At 34.8% G+C, this 26,348-nt stretch overlaps 2 protein-coding genes across 2 annotated transcripts in view; one reads left to right on the top strand and one right to left on the bottom strand.

The window, feature by feature from the left end:
- Positions 1 to 26,348, top strand: part of LOC110998007 (lysine-specific histone demethylase 1A) — a 318,450-nt gene that overhangs the window by 151,174 nt on the left and 140,928 nt on the right. The window lies entirely within an intron of this gene.
- Positions 2,718 to 7,217, bottom strand: LOC110998006 (toll-like receptor Tollo). Its single transcript, XM_022266412.2, has one exon. The coding sequence runs from the start codon at positions 6,987 to 6,989 to the stop codon at positions 3,159 to 3,161; it is 3,831 nt and encodes a 1,276-aa protein (XP_022122104.1). The 5' UTR covers positions 6,990 to 7,217; the 3' UTR covers positions 2,718 to 3,158.

The following is a 26,348-nucleotide window of genomic DNA, read 5'->3' as shown; positions in this document are numbered from 1 at the left end:
TGGACTATATTTATGTAATTAAGGTGTAGACATCCTAATTTCTAATCCGCGGAACATTACACGTTATTAAAATGAGACAAATTTATTGCCCTGCTCCGATTATACCTTTCGATAAACGCAGACCGGTGATTATGATATCTCAAGAGATAAATCGCAGCTCAAACCAGTATCAATAAAAATCGAATAGTTCACGTTAGTATCAACAAGGTAAGAATATTTAGAAGCGTTATCGGTATGATCAAGTCTAACAATGCGTTCGATGTTGTTACAATATAGCAACATTTTTAACGTTTCATCGATGTAGCAATCGTTAAATAAATTCCCTACGCCCTCTCGAAAGCTCTGATTAATATCGAACACGGACCGTTGTAGAGGCTTTTTTTCACTTTCGTGTTTTCGACTTTGATATTTATGATCGGTGACAGATAGTGAATGGCACGTACTTGTTGACTAATGTTCGAAATTTTCTTTACGTGTACTAATTGAATTTATTTCAGTAAACTGACTACTGTGTTGCATTAAAGTGGGTGATATTTATTGATTTAAAATAATTATACTTCTGAATACACGCAATTAAGCAACGTTAAAGAATTTTATTCAAATTTTACAGTCCGAATTACTATGGTGTACTTTTTAATTAAAAAATAAAATAATTAAAAAATAGGACAACTGTGCTTTATGTTTCTGTTTCAATGTGTATTCCGTTTTGGCTTTTGTATGTAATGTAGGTAATTGTTTGGATATTGTTTAGTAATAAGCTGTAGGAATACTTAAATAAATAAAAATAAAAATAGCAAAATGATTTTAATAATTAATGATATTAAATCGGAAATAAATTACATTATGTACATTAAATATTATAAGAAAATTTCTAAAATATAACTTGCAGTAACATTGTACGTTAACCATTCCTAGTGTAGTAAAATAAATTGCCTATTAAGTTACATGTAATAAGCCAAGATGCAAGTGTGAGAGAAAATTAATTTTTTGCTATAAAAATATCTATTTTGTCGAACGTGGTTCAGATGCGGTTTCACTGTATATTGTAAAACAATAACAGATGAACAAATAACTGTAATCTAGCCACAAATACCTTTGCATGGGGCACAGATCTTTCTTTTATACTTTTCAATATCTGGTGTAGCAATTTGAATTACAAAGTTTTTGCTATAGCATCATGGTGCATGAAGTTATGCAGGTTTCATTATTAGGTGGAAGTTTCTTGATTCCTTTGCCAAATTTAACTAGCAGTACGTGGTATTATTTTTATGCCTATATTTGAAGTCTGAAAAAAATGCCCGAAATGGATACAAAACTACGAAAGGTTTTATCAAAAAACATTAATAACAAAACAAAAAATCTAAACTAAGCATTAACGATTAATGTTCTTGTGCCGTACCTATCTAGGTATTTATTAGTCTTGTTATATTATACTATAGATTAAAAAATTTCTGCATTATATTGTAATGAAAAAGGAGACTTGAAAATTATAGAAAATACAACTCGCTACATGAAGTAATAAAAGAGCAAAAGGGCAAGTGTGTATTAGAATAGCTCAAAATGCGTTTGGTCTTACTGACCGCAGAATGTATTAGCCGCTGGCGGGTTGGATTCCCTTTTACATTTGTTGTAACAAATTTCTTGTTATAGTAATAAATTTATATTATAATTATATTAATAATAAATAATATATCTCAAATATATTAATTCTATTTACGAAATGTTCATGTATGATCTGTAGATCTGTAAGATTGTTCTGGAAATATTCGAGTGAGGATGTGTATAGTTATGGAATCTAATTGGATTTTTTTACAAAACTTTCTAGTTAGAAAACCAGTAAGTACTATGTTCTTATATGCAAAGAAACATTTAAAATTTAAATTGCGTTTAGCGTTTTAAGTAATTATTTATTTTATATTTACAATATAATTCGGTCGTTTTCATAATTACAACATAATTGTTTAAAGCAGCCGCAAACGAAATATAAGCAGTAGTTCACACCTACTTAGAGCATCTCATTACTTCAGATTGAAAGTCAGCGGTCGACGTCTCCTTACGCATCTTAAGCAAAAAACCTGCTATGCAATATCCTAGCCTCAGACCATCATTTGAATATTTCGCTCGCCTCGACTATTTTTAATCGGAATACGAAATGTGCTTGTATAAGCAGCGAATAATTTTCGTCTTTTATCGGTAGTTGATGAATAAACATGAGATTTTACACAGTAATTATCTTGTTAGTGTGAACTTGTGAAGTTTTTAATTGTATTTTTTGTATACGTTTCTGTTCGTAACTGTAGTATGTATGAGTTAAATATGAGAAATTGTATTTTTGTAATCAAATTTAATGAATATTTGGATAAAAATATATATCTCTATTTTTGTGATGTAATAGTTGTTATCAAATTTAAATCTTATTAATTATTAGCGTTTACATTTTAATAAAAATAAATATTTGAATAAAGCCTTATCTGATTTGATAACAAATTATTGATAAGAACCTTTTTTATTTTTAGTTGGCAACTAGTTTTTTTTTGGCCAGCTGTTCTCAGGCATAGGCCTTTTAAGTCCTGTATATTTCCTTAAATACTATGAAATTTTTTTCATTATTGTGTCATACGAAAGTGCATATTTTATAGTAGATATATATTATTTGCAGTTATGTATGAATGGGTGTAGTGTATGCAAAAATAAAGTGTGAAAAGAAAACTACCCAATAAATTTCACTTTGTTTTATTTTCTATATCACTTTTGGACCAAAAATAGATTTTTACAATAAATATTTGCCGATGTTAATTACAAAATATACATTGATGGGACATTCATGAATCCTAACTAACTATAGCTAATTTTATCACAGATTTTGGCAGCAGTGCCTTATAAGTCGTTCTAATAGTAATCGGCAAGATTTGCCTAACAAGCACAGCCTTAAAAAGGCCTTATACACATGTTTTAACATAAACACATGCATAAAATGTATATATTTACCAAAGTACATATGCCCTACATACATTGAAGTAAAGGTTAGCTTTAGTATGAAGCTATTTACACATTAAAATTACTTACAATAAAAGTCAATATTTACAATACGTACGCTAACAGACTAGCCATCACAATATACATTGCCACTGGGTACAGTTTCGTTCACTTTTCACTCACTACACATGGACGGAAAGGTTTCTCGGTGATGATCTAGGGGGCAACTGGTGCGCGCCGTGAGCGGGGTGCGGGGGCAGTACAGGGTGAGCCCCGTGCACTGGCGGAGGCGGCAGCGCCCCCAGATGATTCCTCGGGTATTGATGTCGGTGCATGGCCATAGCACTTGCACCAGGGCTTGGCATGCCACGCAGCCGCTGCTTGTTGTTCACATCGGGCAACGCGAACTTTAACTTTTCCCAAAAATGTTTATCCTCCCACTGGATATGCGTATTTGTTTTTAAATACAGTCTTATATCAGGATCGAGATCCTTCTGCGGCACTTCACCCAACACTATCACTATTAATCTCCGTCTTCTATCCCTCAGCACTTGGTGATGAGCTGATTTGAACTCAAATCGACACCATTCGGACTTTATGAAGTTTTCACTTAATATCATAATCGTACGGCGCGACGATTCAACCGCTTGTATTATATTATCAGCTACATAGCCCCCGACCGGGAAGTCTCGGTAATGCAGATACAGTTTGTAGGCGGGGTCGCCTCGCTCCAACATCGGCGCGAGCTTCTCTGTGACCCAAGCTTCATCTTTAGAACTATAACTCACGAACGCATCATATAATTTCTCTCTATCATCGCGGTCTACCTCGCTCGCTTTGTAGAATAATCTCACGCCGAATCTCGAGTGAAACCACACCCTCATTTCTTGTCTGAATATGAAGACAATCATGACAGCGAATAGAACAAGTAAAAACGCTCCAAGGGTTGAAACGAGTAAAGGAATGTAATCTTGTACGTCTTCGTTTGTAATTATTGTTTTTGTGGCGGTTAAGTTTCCATTTATGCTGTTGTTTATGCTCGGAAGTCCTGTGCATATTGTGCCATTCTCCTCCACAATGTTAAACCCGGAGCTGGGTTCACTGAATATGCCGTCACTGTACACTGTTGCGTTTGTGTCATTACGCGAGTAAATACATCTGACGTTTGATAAATCTGTAATTGATGTCACTCGTTTTGTCCACTCACGAAACATTTCTGTATATTCACAATCACAAGACCACGGGTTGAATGAGAGTGAAAGCGAAGTAATCGCAGGGTTGATTTGCCACACTGTCAAAGTCACTAATCTGTTGTTATGTAAATGTAAGGTCTTCAAACGAGCCATATGATGAAACATCTCTTTACCAATAGATTTGATCAAGTTATTGTTTAAGTATAGCTCCCGTAAATTGTCTAGGCCATCGAATTCTTGTCCTTCGATGCTCGTTAAAATGTTGTAATCCAAATGTAATATTTCCAACTCCTTTAATCCATTAAAGGTGCGATTGTGTATTGTTTCTATGTTCGAAGAGTTTAAATACAGAATTTTGAGACGCTTTCTGCCAATAAATGCGTGGCTGGGTAGCATTTTTATGTCATTACCGTCGAGATACAGTTGTGTGGCCTCCATAGGTATGCGATCGGGTAAAGAGTTCACATATCCCGCATTAGTACATTCCACGACGTTCGCTGACCACGATTGATCGTGGTAACAAGTGCAGTTGTTCGGGCAGGTCATCTCACAATCGCAGGCGTCGAAATCACAACAATGACATAGAGCGAAACAATGAAATTCGTATTTACATAGAAACTGGTGTGACGCGGCTTCTACCAAAGGCACGTACGCGTTTCCACGATTATACAACAATTTACAGTAAATGCTGTCTAAGTCCATTAGTTTAGGTTGCGTTCGAGCTCTGTTCCCAGTATTTATTTTTTGTAACCATTCCATAGTACAATCACATTCTAATGGATTTCCGCCTATGAAGAACTCGGGCACGGATTTATCTTGAGGTACTGCGGATATTCTCAAAGAATTCGGGTCTAAACTTGTTATTTTATTGCCGTATAAATCGACTCTAGTTAAATTGGGTTTTTTGAAGAATGTATAAGATTGGACTTTGGATATCAAATTGTCGTTTAAATACAACATTTCGACGGAGTTAGGTATTGCGCTTCCGGTTATTTCCGTTAGCCTATTAGAGCTCGCGTCAAACGTACTCAAAGACAGTTGTGACTCAATCTCAAAGTAATTTCCAAGTTCAGCAATTCTATTTGCGTGAATATCCAGCCACTGCAATCCAGTTGGAATCATAGCGTAGTCGAACCATTCTAGGCGATTATCGGAAATGTTCAGCCACACCAAATTAGGTAACTTTGCGAAAAGACCGCCAATGTCGGTCAAGTAATTCCCATCCAGTCTTATTGCCTGAAGATTCACGTTGCCGTCAAAAGCGCCAGCTTCAATTTTGTGGATTTTATTTCTAGACAAATTGAGTATTTTCAGCGAAGTCATTTTGTCGAACACGCCTTTGCTGATATTTCCAATGTTATTTTCTGTTAAACGCAAACCGTACATCTGTTGCATTGTCATGAAGGATGCGTTTTCAATGCTCACTATTAAATTCTCACCCAAGTCTAAAGTTTTAAGCTGCGGGATTTCTTTCAAAGCGATGGGAACTTCGTCCAGTCTATTCCCATTTATATGCAAATCTTGTAAGGACGTGCAGTTGCGTAAGGCATGCGGGTGTATTTTTGTTATTCGATTACTGTCTATTGACAACACTGATAATACGGACAGTCCGGTGAACGAGTAACTCTCGATGTTCGTTAAACGATTATTCGATAATATTAATGTATGTAAATTATTGAGTGAGCTAAAAACGTTTTCAGGTATGTGTTCTATAAAATTATCTTGCATTTTTAGTATTTGCAAATTGTTTAAATCTCTAAACAATGCTATTTCCATTTTAGAAACTCTGTTGTGAGAGAAATCTAAAAACACTAGCCGTTTTAATCCGGAAAAAGTGGACGTGTTAATCCAATCTGAGGTTAATTCGTTGTGGGATAAGTCCAAGACTAGAAGTTGGAGTAAATCGCTAAATAATCCCGGAGCTAACACAGTAATCGTGTTATTGTTTAAATATATTTCCTTGAGCTCCTTTGTGTCACTAAATAATTCAGGCGGGAGGCTTGTCAGCTGATTATCAGAGAATCTAACGGTTGTCAGTGAGACGAGCCCTTCGAGGGCCCTGTCGGCTACGGATGTTAATCCATTTCCTTGAATATACAATTTTTGCAACCTTTTTAAACCAGATAAGAGACCTGGTGGTAAAGTGTCTATTAGATTTCTTGATAAATCCAGTACAATGAGACTATCCCCACATTTCTCTGTGGGATGACGATGAGCAGTGGAAAATTGAAAATGACTTATATCTCTCATTCGATTCCCGGTCATGTTTAAATATTCTAGATTTCGTAAAGTGCATAAAGCTCCGTCTGGAAATGTTAACATGTTATTTTCACTGAGATCCAAACGTTCTAAGTTCTGCACGTCTCTGGAGAATGCAGTGGGTGTAACTTCGAGCGACATTGTTGACCAATCTGTGTTATGCGTTCGTATTGTTAAGTTTCTCAGTTCACGAAGGCCCGTGAAGGCGCCGTCCGATAGATTTCCAATTTTACAATATTCTATCGTCAATTCCCTCAACTCTACGAGCTGTCGAAAACTCGCGGGAGCAAGAGAGCTTTGAAAGAAAAGCGCGTCACTACACTCAAGTCGCAGTCGTACTGTGAGATGGGGTTGTATAGCACTAAAGTTGGTGTTTTCCAATTCACTGTTTATAGTCCTCAATCTGCATTGTAATGCTACGCCAGCATCATCCTCATCAGTCGTCCACCTGCACTCGTCAGGAGCTTGATAACGAGCTCCCGTGGTGGACAACGATGCAGTCCACGCAGGTGAAATGGCGCTTAACGCCAATAAGGCGCTGGTGAACCACATTATACACATTGTTTTTATATAACTTCACTTAATACGAACATAGTTTATTTACATTCCATAGCACTATAACTGCACACAATTACGTAACACCATCGGCAAGTTCATATCGTTTATATTTCCAACTGAACTACTTCACGTTCGAAACCAGTCACTCTTGTTCCGCGAAAGCACTAATTGGACAAGATCGTAAGTCCGTTCTATCTCACGAGACACGTACACGTGCGTCTGTGCCGAGGACTGGGGTGGGACTGGCTCCGAGTCGAACCTGCATTGCGCTCGCGCACAAGGCCGCGACGGTTCACGCGTTCCAACAGGTAAAGCTGTTGCCGGAATTAAAACGATCTAACCGCCGTATAAGCAGCTTTAAGTTACGCTCTATCGTTTTGGACTCGACGCTCGACAGAAAAATTCACGACGCACACATTGACGCTCGATACGCAACACAGGGAGAGGGAACCGCTTTTTGTAATGCTCGAACAAGCTTTCAGTGAGTATGTCAGAGCGGGACGGATGGATGGTTACGAGTAGAGCTAACTTGGTGGGGGATTAAGCCAGCTGCCCAGGTAGTGCGCGGGCGCACTGGCGCGGTTGCCGCTTGTTAACACTTCGCGGATAGAATTGTGATATGAGGAATTCATGATTGCTGATATTTTGTTTACTCATTGTGTATAATGAAAAATAGTATTACACTTGCACGTAATGATGATGATGTGACATAAATGATGGAATATTCGTACATTACTAGATCAAATTGTGACGAAATATTTTGATGACACAGTAAATGATTATAAACAAGTTCAAGCTATAAACGACATTAGCCAATGTTTTTCTTTGAAAATAACATAACGGTTTACTGTAGTAGAACCTACATTTTCCAAATAAGGAAACTTACAAAAAGGATGTATTGTCTACACTTTTTTCTTTGCAATAATTATAGAGCAGCTTTATATATTTGGTTTCATACTTCTTGCGAACGTTCTCGAGGCAGGATAATTATTTTAATTCATTCCAGAGCTACTACTCCATAAATATGGAATTTCCTTAACACGCAAAACGTCTGCATGCTATACCTACTGTGTTTAATTTAATTTAAATTGCACTTCTGAAGAATTCCGATCCTAATCTACCTTTATTTTTGTTAAACGATTTTGCTATAATTCTACACAAGGCCGTCGCAAACCTATCATCAAATTAAACATCCAAACATTATGTGTTTTGTGAGGGTTACAATTTAGGGACCATTTCATTTAGTAAAATGTGGTAATTTTTTATACGAAATGCATTTTGTGATTTATACGCAGCGGTGAAAAGGTGTTATTATAGTTTTGTTCTTCACAAAGCAACATATTTCTGAAGAGGAATCATTAATAACTCAAGATGCGAAATGCCAGATCTTGCATATTATGCGTCTATTGTGGTCTTGCTCTTTGATAATAGATCTATTCATGGGTGAAGCGAAAAAAATTACACATCTCATCCTAAATACATTTGGATGGAAATTTCTGTTTAATTAATTAAAATATGTAAGTAATTGTTAATGATTTGTTAAACACTACACGACGGTGTCATCATAAATCTTTACTTAAATTTAATATATGTTAAAGATTAGTTTTGGCCTAGTGGCTTAACCGTGCGTCGTAGGTTCGATCCCCGGCTGTGGAAAAATGTACTTTCTGTCTGTGTTTAACATTTACTCGAACGTCGAAGGACATAAATTCGATGTGTGTCAGACAGGAGGCAGATCACCTTCTTCCCTGATTGACAAATGATTATGAAACAGGTATGGAAATCTGAGGTCCAGACCTAAAAAGGTTGATGCGCCAATCATTTATATACTTTACTATAATTGAATGTTAAACCAACATTAATAATAAATAAGATATACGCGACTTTATTGCTTTGAATTAAATAACGACATATTTTTGCAGTAAATAATAACTTCTGTTAAACGTACGATCAAAATCTTGTTTATTGCGAACATCAATACTCTTTTAAGGCACAATACGCGTCACGTAATAAATGGTTTAGATCATAATTTTATATAGTGTCGAGGTAAGGAGTTTGCTGTCCGTCGAGTCGCTATTTATGCGAGTATTCTCGGTCTCGGGGCACCCTCTATATCTCAATTGCTATAAATTATCTCCTTTGACACGCGAGAAGCGGAAAATTTGCAATCGTACCACCAGTCCCTTCCCGCAGTCTTACCTTTGTGTAAACATCGCAAATGGTTTTGTAATGGGAATAGCGTTAGCAACGGCTCGATATATCACGTATCCCACGGGTCGTTTGTCCAGATCGCGCCTGGCCATTACAAAAGGCCAGCGGGTGATCCCTCGACTTTTTGTCGTAAGTAGGCTCGGAGAGGCGCTCTTTTAAAAATAGAATAGAATAGATTGCCGGTAAATCGGTCGTTATTGTGAGGTTATTTAATGCATTGCCCCGCTATTTGTGGCTCGTTATAACAATGTCCGAATTCAATTTACAAAGGTATGTGTCGTCAGGCAACTGTCAGGGTGATGGTGCGCGTGGGCACAGTGCGATGTGGGTCAGATGCCTATGATTCATGAAACACTTGAGATTTCAATAGAAAATTATCGTTTCGAGTATTGTTGTGAACTAACTAGTGTCTATTGTGAAACTGTAAATTTGAAAAGAGAGCGCTGATATTTTAAATGATTGTTTTTAAAACTTGTGTAAATCTGTAAATTTGAAAAGAGAATACTAATATTTTAAATGATTGTTTTTAAAACTTGTGTAAGTCTGTAAATTTGAAAAGAGAATACTAATATTTTAAATGATTGTTTTTAAAACTTATGTAAAACTGTAAATTTGAAAAGAGAATACTCATATTTTAAATCATTGTTTTTAATACTAGTGTAAAACTGTAAATTTGAAAAAAGAACGCTGATATTTTAAATGATAGTTTTTAAAACTAGTGTAAGACTGTAAATTTGATACACATAAAAAACTAACTAGCCGAATTCCCGCCAACCCTATAATTATTAAAACATGGGATCGAAATTACTGTCCTATAAACTGTATTCCCTTATCAGGTGCCCATCGATGTATAAAACGATTTGACTGATTTCCATTATGTTATTAATTTTTATAATTTCGGTTCCTAATCTCATACGACAAGCTGATACCACGGCGACACTTATCTCTGTGTCGGTCGACACGTATAATCCATTAAGTCGTCATTTCCACTCGGCTGATCATTCCTCAACGCTTCGAACCGCCCCCGTACGTATTGTTCGCTACTGCTTATCTTGCTACAGCTTTTTAGGGGTAAGGTGTCTGACTCGAGTTGTATGACAATTACTGGTACAGTCTCCTAAAACCCAATAACCTATCTCAATCCATTTTTGAACATCTCAGATAGCAATCTTAATCCAATTATTGATCAAAGTCTGCCAATTACCAAGCGACGGATTGTAATAGCCATCTGTCGATACATGCTGTCTCGGTGTATGTACTTAAGGTATGAAAATTACAGTTCAACTGTGCCAATATCCTTAAAATTTTATAATTTCATAAAATTTGCTTCTTAAAATTTTAACTTACACCAGTTTTTAAAATAATTAAAAAGCCATTTGATATGTTTTAAACATAGACGTGTATATTTAATATTAAGTGCGTAAGGTTCATTTCCTCCTGGTTTTGAATTTCTAATTTGTTTACATATCTCTATTGAAAAAAGCTTTGGTTAGCGTTTGGTTATTATCTTGCAATCTATAGCATAATATCAAAAATAAATAATGCGTATACGTGCACTGCGGTAATTATATAAAAAAGTTATATAGATAGTATAAGAATTAGGTTATACCTAATTCTTCTGAGAGTTGTATATTATGTATTGTAGTTGTACGAGTGGGTGTGTAGGTGGTAGGTAACAAATAGAAATAAGAATAGCGCTAGAAGGAATCTAATGCAATAAGATAGTCATAAATAGAAAAACCAGGAGGTACCCGTTACCCGTAACCCGTGATAGGAAATCAATAGTACTGAAGGAAGTTAGGATATTGGTAACAAAAAAAATGTACATGTATGTATATAAAGTATTTGTAAACTTTATTATTATTTTTTTAATAAATTGTGCTAACTGGTATATAAGTACATATGCATATTATGAAATTATAATGACATGTTTTTGTTCCAGGTAATCATCGTTGGCACATCACAGTTCTCATTAGGTACAGTACAATATCAACAAAAACATAATATACAACTATTTCGTGTTAGCTAGTCGTGATGCGATAATGTGACTAAATCGTGTATACTAATAGATGAAATTCTTCCATTAAAACCTAACAAGATTTAAGGCTATTTACTAGTTTATGCAATTATTTAGCAGCTCTTTTTATAAATAAAAAAAATCATTTTTTTTTGCACGAAAGTACCTGCAACGTTAAACTTTGTTTTTTTATGGACGGTATACCAAAAATAAACTTTTATATTATGTTATTTAATAACAGTACATTCTTTGAACTTAAGCATGCGGAATATTTTTTACGTGAGCACATGTATTTCGATCACCCGGCTTATTAAACTTAAAGGGGTGTAAATTGTAGGGATTTTTAACGCGAAATGAACCCCTAGTTGTGCGTCAGAACACGGCCAATTTGGCACGAGAAAAGCAAGTTCGGCTTATTCGTGCGGCGTGACACCTGGCAACCTATTGACTGCAGAACAGAATTGTCATAGAGCTGTTTATTTTTTAAATTATTGCAAAGAAATAACATTTTATTCTATATGTGAATGACAATTGACAATTGACTGCATAGTCTGATAAACATAACCTGATCATATTTAAAAAAACATATATGCTATTACGTAATTATTAAAACTATATTCTGATACGAAAAATATTAATATTAAAGTAACAATAATTTCAATGTTATATTCCAATCGGGAGTCAGAAACAGTATTTCACTACTGGTGTCATTAAAGCGCTCGTTAACTAATCAGGCATTAATTTTCGGCTACTATCACCGTTCTTTAGTTAAACAATCATTAGATTCATTTAAGAAACCTTTTTATTCTCATAATAATTTTTCTTTAAAACTTATTGAATAGGTATTTCTCTTCTTTTTGTTTTTATTACTGAGATATATCTGTTTGTATTTAATAAATAAATAGATATTATTTAAGACGAGTTAAAAACTAGTTCGAAACCAACAATTAAACTGACATAATGCGGGTCTATGTATTTTGTATTCATATGTCAGGGACGTGCCTTCGAAAGCGACCGGTTAGATTACGCATTGTCGTGGGACAATTAGAAACTGTCGCAAACCCTGCATTTGCTATTTACAAACATCTGCATTCTTTTTTCATCAAGGCAATGATAAGCGAAACTCGTTATAACTATGAATATTACATTTAAGCAATACATATGATTAATAAAATTACAATATGCTGCTAAAATAATTTAACCTTTATTGTAAGTATTGAACTATATGTTCTTAAAAAAATTTTTTTGTCTACAAAGTCAGTTTACCGACGACAGTTTAATGTGATAACGTGATACCAAATCATTGATGAAATGATTGCATAATTTTATGAATAAAATTGAATTATTTTTGACAGTCCGTCATTCCGTGCCCAATCAAAGAACTCAGTCTTTCGGTCTAAATCACAGAACCAGATGTTAAAGGTCTGATGAAGCTTTTATTGTCTATGTCTCTAGAATGTATGGAAATATTAACAATATACAAATTAGTTCCACACGTGTTTGAAATTTAAAGGCTTTGTTTCATGAATATTTTTATAATTACGACCGCTCTCTGAAAAACATATGTTGTCTTAGGCATTGAAATGTGATATTTATTATTATAAAGCCTTTATTGCTAATATTCAGTTTAATATATAAAGATTGGTTGTAGTTAAATAATTAATATCATTATATGTATAACTGATTCGTATTATTTTAAATAAGAAGTAAATCTGGCAATCCAGAGGAACACGATACAGTAAAATAAACAACTCTTAAATAAAGTATTTAAAAAGAAATATAATTGATGGTTTCAGATGTATCAATGTTGGCCTAGTGGCTTAAGCGTGCGACTCTTATCTTTGAGGTCGTACGTTCGATCCCCGGCTGTGCACCAATGGACTTTTGTTTCTATGTGCACATTTAACATTTGCTCGAACGGTGAAGGAAAACATCGTGAGGAAACCGACATGTCTTAGACCCAAAAAGTAGACGGCGTTTGTCAGGCACTGGAGGCTCACCTACTTGCCTATTAGTTTAAAATAACTATCATAAAACAGATTCAAAAATCTGAGGCCGTCTGGTAGCGCCACTAATGTTTTTTTATGATGTATCTAGATTGTTTTACAAAACATAGAATATGGAAACACGGAAATAAATTGTCGTTTAATTTATCGAGCTTATTGGCTTAAGCGTGCGACTCTCAACCCTGACTTTGTAGGTTCGATCCGCGGCTTTGCACCAATGGACACTCTTTCTATGTCCACATATTCGCTCAAACATCGTCAAGAAACCGCCCTTAAACCCAAATATTATATTTCATGCACATGACGCTGATGGCCTTAACTATTGATTTATTTACAGTTATTTATAAGTATTTAATACTAGGGGTGGGTTAAGATTCTGGACGAAATAGGCTTATGAAGTCTATGTACCTCAAACATAACATATGTTTAAGGTAAAGTTACCTCAGTACGGTGTTACCTATGCTGGTACTTCCCTATAGTTAATATTAAAACTGCGGTTAAAAATGTTTTCCCTAAACAGTAAGTTATTCGCATTGTCTGCCATTGTTCACCGTAGACGCTGACTAATGCTCTGTGATTGATTGTATGATTCACACAAGTCGTTTAACATTTGATTTACATTCAATATGTCGATACAAATTAGTTTTTTTTTTTGTTTGAGGGCGTAACAGTATTAATAGCGTTACTTGTATCGTATTCGCTGGTATGGAAAAGTTTGTTAGGGAATTGGATGTTCTAAAATGTTTTTGAAAATTCTCAATACAGTTGTGAGGAAAAAAAACGGGAGGTACATCTAATGTTAAGTGATACCGCGGCCCATGGACATATTATCACTCGCAAGTGCTTTGCCGGCCTTTCAACCATACGATCGTAGACGATACGATCTTTTCTGTGGGCAGCTGATTTCATATAGTATAGAATATTTTAATCAACGCTGAGAGAGATAATCTGAATTAAAAATACACTTTAATACAAAACAAGTAAAATGCTATTTCTATAATTCAAAGTCATACTGAAACATCCTTACGACGTTACATAGACCGCAGTGGAGACATATGTATATAAGGGCGTTGGCAATTTGGGTAAATTTTCCTTTTTTTAGTAGTACATCATTCTGTTTTTAAAGAATAAAGGAATTTTTCTGCTAAATATACTGTATTTATCTGCAAGCACGGTCTCCATTAAATACAATTATTGTAATACTGTCTTGAATAAATGCGATTTTATTCCAGTACGCTTAAATAAAAGACATGAATGTCTAGAAAATAATTGTCGACTAGAAAAGCCACAGCTCTTTGATCTTCAGCGAACTGATAAAAAAATAACGATAAACGCACAGACTTTATCTGGACTTGACTTAACTAATTGGCATTATACTATTTGGATAGAAAAGTGATTCACGTACCGACTTATCGTTCCTTATCCGCAGGCTGTAGCTCACGGGATACATATGATTATAAGAAATTCCTCGCGCAATGCTACTATGTTTTACCAGGAATTGTGTGTCACGTAGAGCAATATCGAAACGTTTGCGGCGCAATTATAAAGAGAAGAACGGTATTGTGTCGAATTTCGTAAAGGGAACAACCCCCGCTGAGTGGAACGTGCTTCTACTGCGAATTGTTAGGCATCTTAAAAATTTCAATTGAACCTTTGTTTGCGCTACAATTTATATCAAGGTGACGTCTTCTGTTTCGAGCTATACTTCCTGAAATTGCCTTTTGACAGTCGCTTGAATAGGCTTCTTCGTGATAGTACTTGCAATCGCCAAACCTAACAAATTTATTTATTTATAAGTAATGTTACAGCTTATATATATATATTATAAGACAATACTGAAAGCCAAAACAGATTACATAGATAAACAAGATATATGAAACAGAAAACAAGTAAGTACTTACAATAATATATATATTAAGAAACGAAAGAAAACTGAAATGTAACACTTGAAACAATAAATAATACTTAAAATTTCTAATTACTACTGAAACAAAATCAGAGTCTTCTCGCTTCTTCAAGTACATTTTGACATCTTTTTTTTGAGGTGGAAAATATCAATATCCTGATAATCGATGTTATAGTTCGATAAAACATTGGTGAATAATGCAGGTAATTCGAGGCACACGGAACAATTTTGTGTATCGTTTCGCATAAGGAGGAGGTATTTTAAAAGAAATTAACGATAGCAAATAGGGGTATCCATTCGCCCATTAAGAAGTGTGTAAAATTTATGAGTAGAATATTAAATATGGTAATCAATCTTTGCATATTGGCTCGAATCAAACGAGTTTTGAAACGACAACTATCAGAAAAACAGCGTTAATTAGAATAGTTACTCAATTTGAACTCGTTGCCCAAATCAACAGTACAATGATAAATAGTCTAGGCCCGCTGCGCTAATGGAGAACATTATTGCCGATATTATTTATGCCCTGCGACAAATACCCAGACAAGGGACAACGCGCCTACTCCTTCCTAACGCAATAAATATCACATGTACAAGGCACACAATACACAACACTTCAGATTAATATAATATTTTTACGCCCGAAGAACGTTGGCCTAATGAATTATGGTACCTTACTCAGATAAAGCCACGGACGGAGTTTTATTGTGACGGCACCGAGATAATTCAGCGCTCGCAAGCGAAATAATTTACATGGTGGTCTGATTTTAGGCGCGGCTCCCGTATTTTTTACAATATGAACCTAAGAAATCTGTCCTCATTCATTCGCTGTATCGCTTATCATGAAATATTACATCATTGTAACAAGCCATTCAATTCAAATGTTTATCGGATAATGAAGATTATTATGTTGTGATATGCACTATGGTTAATGCTCCCGGATAAGAGGCTAATAAAATGGTAATTAGCATGATACCCTCATTGTGCCTTTGTGCAGCAGGTGATTAATTTTATATCTAAACTAGCTGACCTGGCAAACGTCGTTTTGCCATGTGTATCATTTATAATGAAAAATATTTAAAAAAATTAATAAAATACGTTTATTTTGGAACATAGGATCATCATGGTATCACTTACTCCACGTCATTAAATTATAAATATACATACAATGTATTTTCTTTTTATTATTTATTTTTTTACAAAAAAAATAGGGGTGGACTATCCTTAAGATTTAGGAGGATAAAAAAATAGATGTTGTCTGATTCTCAGACATACCCAATATTCACACAAAATTTTATAAGAATCTGTCGAGCCGTTTCGAAGGAGTTTAACTACAAACACCGCGACACGAGAATTTTATATATAAGATTTCTGTAATACAGTATTTGTATTCTCGTATGTATTTCATATAAATACATATCTAAACATATGAAGTTAAAAAAAGGGAATCGCAGAGGATATTATGTTAATTCAAAAAAACACTTTTTACGTTCGCCCATTATGAAGGGGCTCGACGCTTTGTGCTCTCCATTATACATATTTCACGTTACCGCGGGTTAATATAAACCCCACAATAAGGCAATAAAGGGATATAATAAAAAATTGGTTCATATGAATGGATCGAAATTTACCACTGCACGGATCACGTGTCAATCAAGATTTATATTTCTATAAGTGTTATTTCATACGGCGTTACTTCATTTATTGGGTGTATCGCGCTTGTAAAGGTATTCATACTGCACGCATGATCCCTATATTTAATCATGTTCATGATTTGTACTGTGCGACAAAGAACGGTTCAGAGGCCGTTGATACACAATTTTTATCTAAAATAATAAGCCCAAAGTACATACCTCGTGTTGATATATTCTTGACATGGTAAAAGACTAGTTAGTCGTTAAGATAAAGAGAAAATAAGTATGTTATATAAACGTAATAAGTAATACTTTGCCTTTTACATAGTTAAAAAATTCAAAATTCTTTATTTGTTTAGCTATATGTACAATCGAGTTCACAATACGCATATACACTCACTAAGAAATTATAAAATTCTGAGCGTAACTAATAAAATAAAATTGGCAAAAATGTAATCACATTCAAAATGCGCCTAGCAAGCGGAACAAAAAAGTAATTGCTCAAATGTGACGATCGAATTTAAAATATTATTGATTACACTTTTGAACAAGAACATTTTTAAACGATATTTCAAGACCTCTGGAAGTAATAATCTTTTTTATCCAATGAGGAATGTCAAATAAATCTAATAACAATTTGGTCGCAATTTATATTCCCCCAGCAAAAGGCGCGCGTAATTGTATTCGCGCACAGTCAGGGTGCGAGGTTGTGAAGCTTTTTCACAATTATCAGTAACGAGAGTTCATAGGCTCCCAGCAAAGGGCGAGTATTGTATTTCTCGCTCTTTGTAACCTAACCAGTGGAATAGGATTCTTTTGTGCGCCCGATTTGAATATTACTCCAACCTGATGGGATCTTGCCTACATTATTAATGTTGGCTTGAATTGCAGCTAAATGCCCGCTGTAGTGGATAGATTTTCAACCGGTTAAGCCGTCTGCTTCATGCAGGATAACGTGTTCATATTCTGTCGTAATACAGAAAAAAATAAATAGACTAGCGTGTCTAGTTATTATTTGTGTGTCGTTGCTTTGCTAAGAATTACTTTACCTATGTTATTATTAAGTTAAACAGATCCTTTAGAACGTAAAATTACCATGGCAATTTAATATTACCGTTTGCCGTAAAATGTTTCAACAGTAAAATGCAAGTACATAATTTTCATTTGAATATAAAGCTTTAATAGCTTTACATTTGGGAGTCGATGCGTTGTTTTAACTTATTTATTGTCCGTGTTAAGTGTCGTAAAACAATGTTAACACTGTATCGCCAATAATCCACGACTCGGTGTGATACGAAAGCATTTTCGGTATTCATAAATTTTGGACAACAAAGGCCTCAGAGGGCCGTTTAAGGCAGAGATTCGTCCGCATTACGTTAGTGATATGGTAATGTGATTGTTCGCGATAATTTAAGAAATCCTGAAGCGTTCACAGCAGGGTTTCCTCCCGTATCGTTGCGAGGTGAAACACCTCGCACTTTTGACAATAACTTCGATACATTGGGCTATATATCATCTGTTGATATGCAAAAGCATAAATGCGTGGGATGCTGCTAAAGGTATGATCACGACCCGGTATACCCATTTACTGTGTAACGCATTTGGACAGTACGATGCTCCTTGGTGCCTCGTCAATCAGACGCAGTTTTCTTTTGAAACATAAAATTGGCTCCCTGGCCGTTAATAATAATAATAAAGCCCATTAATTTCCAAATGTGACAAAAAAGATAATATACAGCTTATATTTTTTATATTGTATACATTATATTATGTACCTTGGTATATAACCCTATATCCTAGCTAAACTTCGCGGGTAAAGGCCTCCTCCATGTCATGTCCATGGCTTTCTTTCTCCATTCGCCACTGTTGCAGCTTCTATTTCTTCGATCAACCTTTTCTTGGGGCGCCATCTTCTTCTTCACTCTGGTACTTTCCATACAATTGTTTTTTCAGAAATTGACAATTGTCTAACAACTCTGTGCATATACTGTTCCATAGCAACAAATTCCCTATTATTCTTCAAGAAAAGAGCGTAGCAGCGGCAATTTCGGTAATGTGAGTTCATGGTGAGTGTTCACTCTTATCATGAGGTAAGTCTTCTGCCCGTTTGCCTACTGGTACATAAGACACATTTTATAAAAAATCTCTTAACTATTGAAAGAAATGGATCCAATGCAAGAAGAATAATTGCCTTATATCGTCCGGTTGCGAATTACACAGAGTTCGTGTTCGTTTGACGCTTTAATTGGCAAGCCTTATTGTTCTAGTCCTTTTATGAAGCTGGGGCACGGTCAGCCAGCATTCCTCATGACTCACTAGGCATCGTTTGAAAGTGTCACACTGAACGACAAATTGCGAACGAGTTTCTCTGATCCTTGACAATAGGTCAAAGATATTATTATCAACGGAATGAGTAATACGATAAGAGGAATGTTTGGATAGTTTTCGGGTTACATAAATTAGAATTACGAAGATCATTTTTTTTAATAAATATTTTCTAGATAATTCTACTAGTCGTCGGTATTAAAAACGTAAATGGTATTGGTAACTCGGATGATAAAACATTACTACCTATTTCTTTTAACTACTTTTTATATAACCTTTACAGCACATCTCAAAAAGATGCCTGTTAATTTAATGTTGAACATTATTTCCTTTTAATTTTTTTGGTTTTGGTTTCTGTTTTTTTATGAAGATAAACAAACTCTTTCTCGGTTTGGTATTCCAAAACAGTATTTTTATAGGCCAACTTTTAAATGAACGAATTAATAAATAATTGTGGAGCTCGAAAATAAATAGCCCGTTGTGGAAATAAAGGCAGCCCAAATCTTAAAAGCTACGGTCATTTCCTAGTTATAATATTCCGGGCCCGGGCTTTATACTAATGCATAAATATAAATTTAACGAGGCACAACAAACTCAACTTATTCGCTCTGCTTATCGCCAATTTGTGTCAACTGAAGCATTCGTTTAATATTAATGAAACCGGCGGCCCTTCAACCCTCTCGCTGTTTTTACGGTCGGCTTCATAGCGACTTATTTGAATAAATATTTTCGAGAGGCCGGACCGGGTTTCTTTTACAATTATTTTTTAATTTCTAGGGGTGTTCGGGTCAGGAACGGGATAATGCCCGGTGACGCCCCGCTAAGCGGGACTAGCTCGGATGATGCGACACTATTACAAACCATCCTTTATCTAACACAGAATGTCCTTTAATAAAAGCCAGAATTAAATGTTCGATATATTACGAAGTTATTTGTTAGCAGCGGGCGGTCGTGATATTTACATGTGCTAGACGGTTTTTTCAAGTTATTGGAAAAGTTTACAGACATCTTACATTGATTGGAATTATAAATGCTATAGCCTGATGTTGGAAATAATTTAACAGAATATTATTAAAGGCCTAGAGGAGTGACAGGATTGTTAATTAAATCATATCAACGCCTTGTCAACTTCAACGTGTGATATTTCATGACGACCTGTAACCTACACTCCAAATCCTTAGTTTCATTGGATGTTAAGTGGTATTCAGTTTGTAATAACATACGTTACCCACATCACGTGGTTAGTCCTAATCGCGACTGACGGCCAGCAAATGATGCGTGCGTCTGCGCAAGCCCACTTATGTCGTCCGCGATTATCACGGCCCCATACGCTTCGACCGATCACCTAACGTCTCATTTGATGCCATAGACAAACTACGATTCTTATCAATTTTAAATCTGATAATCGAATTTAGGACGCGGTCATATCGAGTCGAATTGATTGACATATGCATTTAATTTAAGATGTATTTAAGCACTACAAGGAGTATGAATCAGAAAAGTACTATACAAAAATCTCTTTTTAAAGAAGTATTAAACAATTTTCTCTGTTTACTTGTCAGAATAGCAATAAAATACTTGTAGGTGCATTTAGCGGTGTATTTTCCTCCAGTTTCACAGCTTCAAATGTCAGAACATTAATTTTGTTATTTCTCCGCAGCCACAGCCAATGTATTAAAACCTCGAGTTAGTGAAATTTAGTTCGCGTTTTTGAAGATAGATATATTGTAGACACAGCTTAATTTTACATTCACGACATCGCCGTGACGCATTATTTTTTATCGATTGAACCGAGTCTATGCCGGGCATATAAGAATAAATGTTATGGCAATGTATGCAATATCGTGTACTAACGAATTCATATTCCACGGAGACTAAAAGAGTCGTCATACGGTAAATCTTTTATGGTAATAGTGAATGTAAGTGGATGTGTTTCGATCATGCGGTTCGATCGTGAGCGCGGTTCGTGCTCGCTAAACTCCACCATGAATTACGCCTGATGAGACCTTATCATCGCGATGCAGGCATTTCCTAACTAATTAATACATGTTTGGGAATTTATGTTTTCCATATAATGTACTATTAAAATATTGTGATGGAGATTGTATCGTGTAGGAGAGGATTCCTAACAAGTATAAGTATGCTGTCAGTTTTAGTTCGAAGGGTCTCATCCCTGTCTAATACGATATTTACACAAATACAGTATTTTAAAAGAAATATTTTATACAACCTCTAGGCAAAAGGCGTGAAATCTGGTGCATCAAATCTCCTTAATCAGGTAATTTGACAGTTTACTTTTTGTTAGAAGCCAGCGAAGGTCATTGCAATTTATTGAGGAAAATTCATTTTTAAATAAGTGCAATGTAAATGCTTAAAAGTCGTATTAAGAATATCCATAACGCTAAACACATAGGTACACAGGCTCAAGTACATACCCTCATTTTCACACCATTACAAAACACAGGTATCATTCGAGAAAAGAGCGTAACAATTCTTTTAAAGGCCGGCAATGCACTCGCGAGCATTGAGTATTCATGGGCGGCATTATATTTTAACATCAGACGTTTGCTCCCTTTTCAACAAACAAAACAGCTGACTTAGTAATACATAAATGTATTTAATAAGATGTATAAATTTTTTCCTATCGTAAATGCTTGAACCTTTTTGTATATATAATCAATTATGTATCATCTTCTATATCTTTCGTATGATTGTTTTGTTTATGCTAGTTGTAGGACTATGAAATAAATAAATACAATTTTGTATAGTTTGAGAGTGAAACTTAGTGTAAAAGTGTCATACCTAATCGCAATTTATCTTGCGCATCTTTAAACTGCGAATAATATGAATTACGTTTAGTCAGGACTGTTTCATTTAAGTTTACTTATCGTCTAGAGAAATCAATCTCTAAATAAGACCTGTTTGCCAGTCTTTGTTTGATTCAAAGATTTATAAAGACGTACAAGGTGGGTTTAAAATAACTTACAAGGAATCGGATTGAAAGGGGTAATAATAGACTCGACTTATCTCGGAACCCATCTACTGTTTGATAAATAGATTTTTTTAGACTTTTGTATTGAATTTCGTTTGATTCCTATTGTTGTACAAAACGGTTTTTATGTTTGTGAATATGTTGTCCTGCTACTGGGACGCCTTTGTATGCGTACGGCTCATTGTGGCGATGTTTTGCTTATGAATATTGTTGTTTGACAAATTTAATCCTTCGCATCTGGATCGGTCAATAAACGGTAATGTTTGAAATATTTTTCTTTGTAATAGACGATTGTATCGCATTGATCGACAACAGTTGTGTGGAATTTTATTATGTGTAAAATATATTTATATTTGAGATACTTAACTAAGACTATTTTTATATATATATATATATATATATATTTGTTAAGTAACAATTAAACCCTAATAAGCGGCTCTGAGTAAGGCAGTATTGACCTTTTTATTTAATAATTAAGATAAATTTAAACATTTCATTACCTTGCCTATCTCTAATAAGCGACTCTGAGTAAGTCTATTTGATGGTTACAGAACTATTTCCTTTTTTATTATTTTCTCTTTATTTATTAAAACAACAATAAATAAAATTAGCTACCAAATAAATATTTACTTAAGAGTCAGTTACCCTAATTAGTGACTCTGAGTAGGTCGGTTTGACGTTTACAGATTGTTTTTCTATTTATTTATTTATTTATTACAATATAAATAAATACAAATATACGTAACAAAAAATTTGTGACTTATATAATAGGAATTAGCGACTCTGAGTAAGGCTGTCGGCTGAGAATGCTTTTGATTTTAATAATTAATATTGCTACCGAAAATTTTTTGATTTAAAAGTGATGTATTTTATTAAGATTACTAATAGTATTGTAATATTTGAAATTGAGTAATTACTTCTAACAGAGTCTTTGTTCCGAAATTAAACGTTCACTTCAGGTTAATTGATTTAACTGCACAATGAATTCCGCTAGCCGCACAATTTCAATGACCCACAGCAATATTTCCCAGTTGGAAAACTGAAAATGTACTTTAAAATTCGCTAGAGCCACGAGGGACCGTGGCCAAGAGTATTTTTATAAATGTGTTTCCTAAGCGAAGCGGAGACGGTACGCACGGCGATGCACCAAGTTTAATGGAAAAGAATTGAAAAGTACCGTCTATATGGTAATAGAAATTGTCTGGAAAGGAACTGAAATATCGCTGTTTCGTGGGAAACTGTTCGGTTTGGTTATGTTTTGTTTTCGCTTGCACTGACATTCTTTGATTGACAGCTGACAATTAACATAGCACATTCATTTATGTTCTGGTGGTTTTCGTTGAAAATTATATAAATATGGTTTAAGTTTTGAAACTAGCCTATTCGGCTGCGCGATTTTATGAAACCTTTTAAAATGAATACAGGGGCATTAGCATAAAGCATTCTGATATTTTTACCTCGTTAAAAATGATGTAGATGTCGATGAATTGTTGAAATTGGTCAAGTTGTTTTCAATTTTATTCTTTACACAAAATACAAAACCTTCTTAATACATTTATTATTTTAACTATTGGAAATAATGTCAAATCTTCAAATATATAATATGGTGAAATTTAAGTTTAGCAAAATTATTGATAAATAATTATGAAGAATTTTTACTATGATTAAAAAAACTTTTATCTTATCATAACTCTGAATTCGAAATATTTTGCGGTAAATCTATACATGTGCCGACATTTCATGACCAGTAAATCTTAACAAAGGTAGACAATACAGAGGCTAAAGGCAGCTTTTCGCTATATTATATAATAAGCTATTAGAAATGAAGCAAGACGTTGTTCTCACTGGCTGTTTGCGGATGACATGGACGAGTGCTTTGTGTTTGTACAAATATTTGCCCCAAAAGCATAAGACGCCACTTAGCGGACGTTCTTGTTTTGTTCGCATGCCTTGTACATTTGAAGGCATTTAAGCGGACATCTGAAATAAGAAAACCGAGCTTATTTGCCGTTTCAACAATGAAAATTCAAGTAATGCAATAGAATTTCTGATTTATTCTTGACTTATTTTAAATAACATGAGCAGTGTTGGCTTTATCGTGCGACTCTCATACCTGAGGTTGTAGGTTCGATCCCGGGCTGTGCACCATTGGACTTTCTTTCTATGTGTGCATTTAACATTTACTCGAACGGTGAAGGAAACCATCGTGAGGAAACTGACTTGTCTCAGACCCAAAAAGTCGACGACGTGTGTCAGGCACTGGAGGCTGATCACCTACTTGCCTATTAGATTTAAAAATGAAAGAGATTCTGAAATATGAGGCCAGGGTCTAGATGTTGTAGCGCCACTGATTTATTTTAATTTTAAATGATGCTTCTTTATTGACTTATAATTTAAGGCATATAAAATGCAATTGAATTTCATCACAAACTAATAAATACGAATTATTTATATATGTTGTAAATGTTGTATTCAATTGTATTACATTTAAATTTAGTAGACATCGCAAATAAGATTGCGTTCGTTAGCCATTATATTTAATTGACAAAGTAACTATTTGTATGAGGCTTGCCTTGCCATTTAACTGAATAAACTTAGTTGTTACGGGAATGAGTTTCTAGAATGTTTTAGGTCGTAGGATTATACGTAAACTAAAATTGTCTATGTTGGTTCTACCTTTTATTGGGCTCTATATAATGGTACTTGAACTTGAACAGGGGCGAAACTTTCTAAAAGCTGCCATAGGAATACATACCTTTTTGTAATCAACTCGTATGTATGTCACATAATTACAATAGTAAAAATAAATTTGATGTATTATAATTTGTCGGACGTTCGTACTGTTATATTTAGCATGCTCGTGAAACTTTGAGACTACAATCGCATGTGTATAAATGTAATGTGATGGCGTCTGTATTACTATGTACAATAGACGAAAACATAGAGCAATTTATAAATTTTGCCATGGGATGTCGTTTTGTCGGTCAATGTCGTTTGAAGTCCAAAAAAACTTTTTCATTTATTTTACTTTTGATCCTTAACCCTGTAATGGTTATAACACAATTTACTAATTGTAATTAACAGATTACAGAAAACGGTTTAACTATTCGATACTTGAAATTAGGCGTGTTTAATTACAAGTGATAAATCTCCATACATAGATGACATCTTAATTGCATCGGTTACAAATTACTACGTAGAACGCAGTTTTTCATGGAGACGTTTCTATTTGTTAGATAAATGTTAATCTAACAGCGATGTTGTTTAATTGCTTGTTATATTTGCATTAATTTGTTAATACGTTCTAACATTTAAGTTTTTTATTGAACGCCGCGCCGTGAATTATATATATATACCATAGGCCATTGATTCCAGTGGATTTATGACTTATAGAAATGATTTGTATAAATTGACTTTTTCTAAACTGTTGGATTTTCTGGAACTGTTTATGTTACTCAGAGAAAGTTATATAGGGAAAGAATTCTTGATAGTAGTCCGGTTGTTTTTGTGTTCAAAACAAACATAATCAACAGATTTCCTTTCTATGTTTATCTATCAGATTCTACTAACTATAAGCTACCTAAATTTACTTAGGTAGCTTATAGTTAGTAGAATTGCAGACACAAAATTTGATTGTTTGTCGGACACAACTTGACTAAGCTTTGAGTAGGTGCATCAGGTGCATAAACGAAGGCTCTACAGTGAGAGGACACTGCTCTCGACATTGTGAGAGTAGCAGTAAAGATGAGGAGGAGAGGGCCACGTAGATCGACTCCGCAGCCCATGCCCTTCGCCGTATGAGACCACAGCATTTATGTTCCACCATGCAACGTATTGTGTAATCCTCGGCACGGAGATGTTTTCAGCAGGGGAACTGAGTTTATCCAAAAGAAACGAACGAAGTGGCCGATGTGAATTGCACTTGCTGTGCCAAGGCCCACTCCACATCATTCAAGGCCATTGAGGGCTAACGGGTGATCGCGTTGTTGCCAACAAGGCTACAGTCGTGGAGTTTTAGTGGTACATTAGTACATTAACCAATCCCACATAACCCATCATTACGAGGCAGCTGTGCCGTGAGACGATATGCATAACGTATTTCCCCGCTAAAAAAAGAAATTTAGTTATTTAGTACACAATAATTTATAAATTGGCCGAAAGCATAGGGAAATATCAGCTCGTGAAAAAGACGAGTGGAAACAACAAGGGCTATGTCGGAAGACAACCTGATGAACTGAATGATGCTGATAACTAGTGTAAAAAAATATATA

Source organism: Pieris rapae, chromosome 3, assembly GCF_905147795.1.
Source record: "Pieris rapae chromosome 3, ilPieRapa1.1, whole genome shotgun sequence".
Lineage (NCBI taxonomy): Eukaryota > Metazoa > Arthropoda > Insecta > Lepidoptera > Pieridae > Pieris > Pieris rapae.
The sequence above is the reverse complement of the archived record's forward strand: the minus strand, read 5'-3'. Positions and strand labels throughout refer to the sequence as shown.